The 6,000-nt window shown below is 37.5% G+C and overlaps 1 protein-coding gene across 2 annotated transcripts in view; it reads left to right on the top strand.

Moving 5' to 3' along the window:
- Positions 1-322: 322 nt before the first annotated feature.
- The window catches only part of STAC2 (SH3 and cysteine rich domain 2), a 42,932-nt gene continuing 37,254 nt past the window's right edge, over positions 323-6,000 (top strand). Inside the window, exons 1-2 of one of the 2 annotated variants that reach the window (XM_072403997.1) lie at positions 323-1,068; positions 1,327-1,446. In XM_072403997.1, the coding sequence (XP_072260098.1) occupies positions 1,354-1,446 (93 nt within the window). In that variant the 5' untranslated portion in view covers positions 323-1,068; positions 1,327-1,353. Of the gene's footprint in view, positions 1,447-6,000 lie in introns of both variants that reach the window. The other variant, XM_072403996.1, reaches the window with a different exon arrangement.

Raw genomic sequence — 6,000 nt, 5'->3', positions numbered from 1 at the left:
AACCAAAACTAACTTTTGCCCAATCATGACTCCCAAAAGAGTAGGATTGTTCCTATATACCAGAAATTCCAATTAGAACATCCATCTGCAGGAAGCAGCACATGATGATTGGTCAGAGTATGAAGACTCTGCTGTATTTCTCTAACACTTTACTCTGCCAAGGGAAACTTCAATATTTCATACTGACACACATTGCACTGACACAAAACCCTGCCCTCAATTTTAGGGCCAATCACAATAAAAGGTGTGGTAGAACATTAGCATATGAAAGGCAGGGAGAGAATGGTATGGGTGGGGCGTATGGAGGACAAGCACTTGGAGCCCAGGAGCAAGAAGAGGTGGTGGGGGGAATGGTTGGGGACAGACAAAGAGGTTGTGAAAGATAGAAATATAGGAGCAGACAGGATTAGAGAGATAATACAGAAACTGCAAGACAAAGGGAGGGGGAGAGGGGTAAAGAAAGAAATCAGAGACACCAAGAATAACTGAGTGGCAGAGAGTGACAAACACATAGTGACAATCAGTGTGGGAAATTGCAATAGTGTGCAGAAAAGGAAATGTCATCACTATATTAACAAAGACAGTAGTAAAGTAACAAAAGGGGAGAAATGGGGGATAGGAAAAAAAAGGAATTGCCTCAATGACAAAGAATAGGATAGACAGACTGCAGCAGTGAGAACAGAGGAGAGATACTGAGTCTGCAGCAGAGCAGTGGAGGGGGGGAGTAGGGATGGGAGGGAGTGATTGCAGTGGAGGAAAAAATAAAGAGTATAACCGAAGACAGTTCTGGGGATTAGAAGGCAGACTGCAGCTATTCCAGACCACTGTGTAATCACACACAGCTAGAGTGCTGACATTAGACAGGACTGCCACAATCTAAAGAGGCATTGCACTGAGATTATTATAGGGTTCTGCTGTCCATCAGATCAGGTACTGCAATTCCAAGTGTGGGACAGGAACGCCAAGGTGCAGCAGCCAAGAATCCTTTGGCGATCAAAGAGAGTGCTGAAGATTTCATCAGGTGTACAGTGGAGCAAAGAGTCAAAGAAACCAAAAGGATTCTTATTGGTAAGGGAGAAAAAGCTCCTGAATTGTCACACAGCATAACAGGACATTCCTAGAACTCAGATTGCTTCTATGACTAGAGACCTAGCGCCAGAACAAGCCAACGACAAGTCAAGAGGAATGAGAGCAAAGCCCTGAATACCACCGCACACCACACGTCCATATAGTAACACTTCTTAGAGTATCAACTAAATTTGTAGATAATTTGTAATAGTAGCATATTTAACATCTTTATACTCAAAAGCTGTTTTGACATCACAGAACTAATTGCTGGACTCACTGGACAACATGACGGAAATAACAGAAATTGATCCACAAAATTCGGAACAGCGGCCGCCTGTGACCAGCAGCAGCGGAGGGTGTGGACTCCCTGAGACCAAGGTACACTGCAAAAAAAAAAATTATACATAGAATAAACATTTATCCAGAAACTCACATCCCATCCTCATCCTACAACTTTACTAGTATGCATGTTTTCCACATTTGTTTGCCAATCTGTCACCATCAGCGTAATTGGAAGTCCCATCCAATATTCCGCATTTGTTCTGTTCGTCATACATAATATTATTATAATTTGGCCTTCTGCTAATGGCTTCCTGCGGATACTTGTGAATTTGCCAGGACCGAACAACAGTTGTGGTGTCTGTGGGCCACCAATTATTTCCCCTTACATCCTCAGCAGAGTAGCACGAGTTAAAAGAAAAACCATCAGGCTAGAATTATTCTTCCAATAGCCTACTGTTCTTTGTCACAAAAGAGGAGTGAGGGCTAAGTATATGTTGGGGAGGGAAAATGCACTCTGTGGAATTGTTAGCTAACATTTGACCACCCTCCTTATGTCTGGTTTAAATTGCCTACACATTTTACAATGCGATTGTGTAATTTATAAAAATCATTTGTTTGAGCTGTACATGCAGTTACAGTTTTTGCCTGAGGTAGAGCAGACAATTTGAAAAATGTAATTGTGTATACTGTGCGTTTATCAAAAATAAAGCATGCAGGCAGCTCAATGTTCAGTAAATCAGACTGCATCATGTTCCTAATTACCAACCTTATATATTATTCTGTTTAGGAATCGGTCATTTAAACAATAAAGTTGTGTTTAGTAGAATAGTTATAAAAGAGTCATGCCATTGAATTTAACATGAATTATCTTGAATAAAGTGCATAGTGACTTTGTATGAAGAACCCTTTACAATGACTTTCATCTGTAATTACTTGGATACACCATTTACTAGTTTTGTTGACTACTAATGCCATTAAAATACTACTCCTGTGCTCAGGCAGTCATGGACACACCTCCTATACCTCTTGTCCCTTGAATAGAGGAGTTGCCAATACCACGCAGTTGTGACAGCACACATCACAACTGAGTGACGCACATTTGTTGTTCTTTTCCATCCACAAGCCAGCACTGGTAGCAGGAGGTAACTCAACTGTTCCTTATTTGTGAATTGTGCAATTTAATTTTGAAGGAAACCATTTGCTTTGCCAATGTGTACAGAAAACTGCTGGTTATTGCTAACTGCTCTACAAAAGTCTGCCCCAAAGACCCAGGTATTCCCCCACTATTGTCTCTTGCTAATCAAAGAGAAGGTAAAGCAAGGCTGTTACTTAACGCCTACATATTAATAAAACCTATCCCCTTCCTTTCACACTCATACTTAAACAAGTAAAAGGAGTGGCTGAGCTATGACAATTGTTAAAGTCAACATTTGCCTATCAGTAACAAGTGTTACAACTATTTATTTTATTAACAATTTACCGGAGCATTATCAGTAAACGAAACTCTACTAAAATCTGCCCCATAGACCCAATTATTCCCCCATTGAGCGCTGCCATCTTGTATCTTTCCAATCAAATAAATGATGAGGTAAGGCTGTTATTTATAGCCCACATATTAAAGACATCTGTGCCCTTCCCTTGACAGCCATACATCACATTCTCTGCATACAGAATTAGGTAAGATGTGCTTAGGGAATGGACATGCTCACCTAAATACCGGATACATACTAGATAAGAGTAGGATGGGTTATAAAGTCCAAACAAATGGTCTTAATGGGTGATGGGTTGGTGCACAGACAACTACATTTGCAGATATTCACTTAGTCCAAGAGATTAACTTTTCCTACAATGACAGCTGGCCAGGGGTGTATGTATAAATGTAAATGTGCTCATATCAGCAATATTGCCCCTGTCCTGACTTAATCATGAGGGTCATAAAGTCAATCATATAATATCTTTGGGTGCTTTACCATAGCACAGTTGACACTTATGCACTTAACAAGCACAGCACTTTGTTATCCATGGGTTAAGAGCTCAGAGTTTAGTAATTTAGAATAAAGCAGAACATCTAACACCTGCATTGAAAAGATCAAGGATTACAAAGACCTTTTCCAAATCCTTCTTATACAATCAACACCACAACAACATAATCTTCGCTCAGCCTTCAAGCTTTCATGCAATTGTAATCTCATTCATGTTCAAGTATTCCTAGATCACTTGGCCTTAATTTCTTATCTGCAGTCAAGCAAATTGGTACTTACTGTTTAAAATTTCCAAGAGAGTTCCACCTGGCCAACCTCTACATCAACTCAATCTACCTTAAGCCATATGTAATATACAGAGATTTGTTCTGTCTAACTGGAGCATGCATAAATATCTAATTAAATAGTCACTGTTATCTTGTTATGTATGTCGTGCTGTGTATGAATGTGTTCTTTTAGATATGATACACTCTGTTTCCAATCAGCATTTCTATGTAGACTTGCTTTTGACATTCTCTTGGTTCATTAACATGGTTGTTATCCAGTTAAGTTATAGTTCAAAGGGAGTTTTCTGTACTCAAGCTCATTGATGTGAACACTCTTTAACAACTAATCAGCCATCATGTTTTATCTTTTCGATTGCTTTTTAGGAGTGAAACACAAAAACCCTGTTGATCACTATTAATTACTGAATTTGTCTGCTCTTGCCATAAATGTTTTAAGTACACCTGTAAAATGGAAACACTTTTACAATTTCTGCATTACACTATAAGTTTCTATTGATAAGGTAGAGAATCAAACATTCCCTCAAACATTCCCAGGTGGAGAATCTTCCAGGTCCATATGTTTTGATTGTAGTAAATGATTCTCCATCAGGGAATGTTTGAGGGAATGTCCCCCTGGTGGAGAATCTTCCAGGTCCATATGTTTTAGTTGTAGTACTTGATTCTCCTCCAGGGAATGTTTGGGGGAATGTCAGATTCCCTGCTTTATAAATGAAGCCAATAGTGTCTATTTGTCTGTAATTCACATCTGTTTTCACACATACTGCAATATACATGGCTAACCTAATTTATCCAGGAATTTACATATCTTGTAGAATTAAATTATATCAAGTAGAAATGAAACGATTTTATAACAACCATTCTAATGTCCCATTAAAATTGTGTTGTGGTATAAGTTGGCAATAAAAGTAATGCTAGGCATACAATATGCAATTTGTACTCATTATTTTCACTTAATATGACGATAGATATATAAACTGATCCTTTACGATTGTGACGTACAATCCACTTGCTTTACAATTGATCTTTATTTTAAAAAAAAAGCTCATTTAAAAAAAATTCTACACAAATGTTGATTAAAAAAAATATCAAAATAAAACACCTTTTGGATTAATTTTTGTTTATTCAATCAAAAATATTTAAAATATGGATATGAAACCTAACAATAGTTGTGCATATGGAAATAAACCATAATCCCCAGATTTGACTGATGTCCGTATATAGTAAGCACTTACAGATCGGGCAAGTAGTTAATACTGCAAAAGTGTTCAGAGGTCAGAAAGTAGGGTTAGGCTTAGCCTTAGGTTCTCTGTAAAATAACACAGGATCAAGGTTATCATTAGCATTACAGGATCATACACAAGTGAACATCTTTAATCTCTTAAGGGTCAGGCTATATTATAAGAAATGACAGAAAACTTACCTTTACTTTCTCCAAGCACCGGAATCTGATCAACAGTGGAACAGAAACCACGATAACGTTGGCAGAAATGAATTGACAGCCCCCTAATTATCACCAGTAGACTCATTGCACAACTACAACTACCAATTATTGTTGTTCAAACAAATATTGATAAGAGCCATGTATCCTATCATCATCATCATTCATTGGTCAATTTCTTTAAACTAAGACTTTGCATATCATTTGTAGTAATATTGCAGAGATTTGCATCATGGTAACAGTGCATGAAATATCTGTCTAAAGACATTGTGAAGTAGTTGAAGCTAATATATAAAATGTTTTCCTTTACTATTAACACCCATTTGTCACCCATGTAATTTTCTGTTTCATTAGACTCTACCAGCTTCAGAATCATTCACACAGATTTATGTGACAATGCATAATAATGAACTTATTCATCTACTAAGTAGTTTTCTACTTACATCTGATTAATATCCTTTTTCACTTGTATTACACCATTTATCTTCTTTTTGTGTCATAAATAAAATTGTGTTAAAACATCCACACTATTTCTATTTCATACACCTACATCTACTATCAATTGAGAGAACTACATTCCAAGAATCATGTAATACCAGCATTTATGCTGCTGGTAAAACCTCCCCATTAGTAGAGTCACCTAAATGTAACTGACATCTACCAATGGATGACACTCCCACACTGGCTGAGACACAATAAGCTCTATTTATAAAATAGGGAATCTCACATTCCCTCAAACATTACCTGCTGGAAATCAATTACTGACATTGAAACACAGGCTGGAGAGAATACACTTTTATCAGTGAAGCTGTGTGATCCAGAAAATCTGGAATGGACTTCCGAAAAGTAATTTGCTATTTGTTAGGAAATGTTTTCAATTCTGGACCAGATCCATTCCAGGTTTGCTGGATCACCCAGCTTCATTGATGAAAGTGCATTCTTC

Source organism: Pyxicephalus adspersus, chromosome 3 (assembly GCF_032062135.1).
Source record: "Pyxicephalus adspersus chromosome 3, UCB_Pads_2.0, whole genome shotgun sequence".
Taxonomy (NCBI): domain Eukaryota; kingdom Metazoa; phylum Chordata; class Amphibia; order Anura; family Pyxicephalidae; genus Pyxicephalus; species Pyxicephalus adspersus.
The sequence above is the reverse complement of the archived record's forward strand: the minus strand, read 5'-3'. Positions and strand labels throughout refer to the sequence as shown.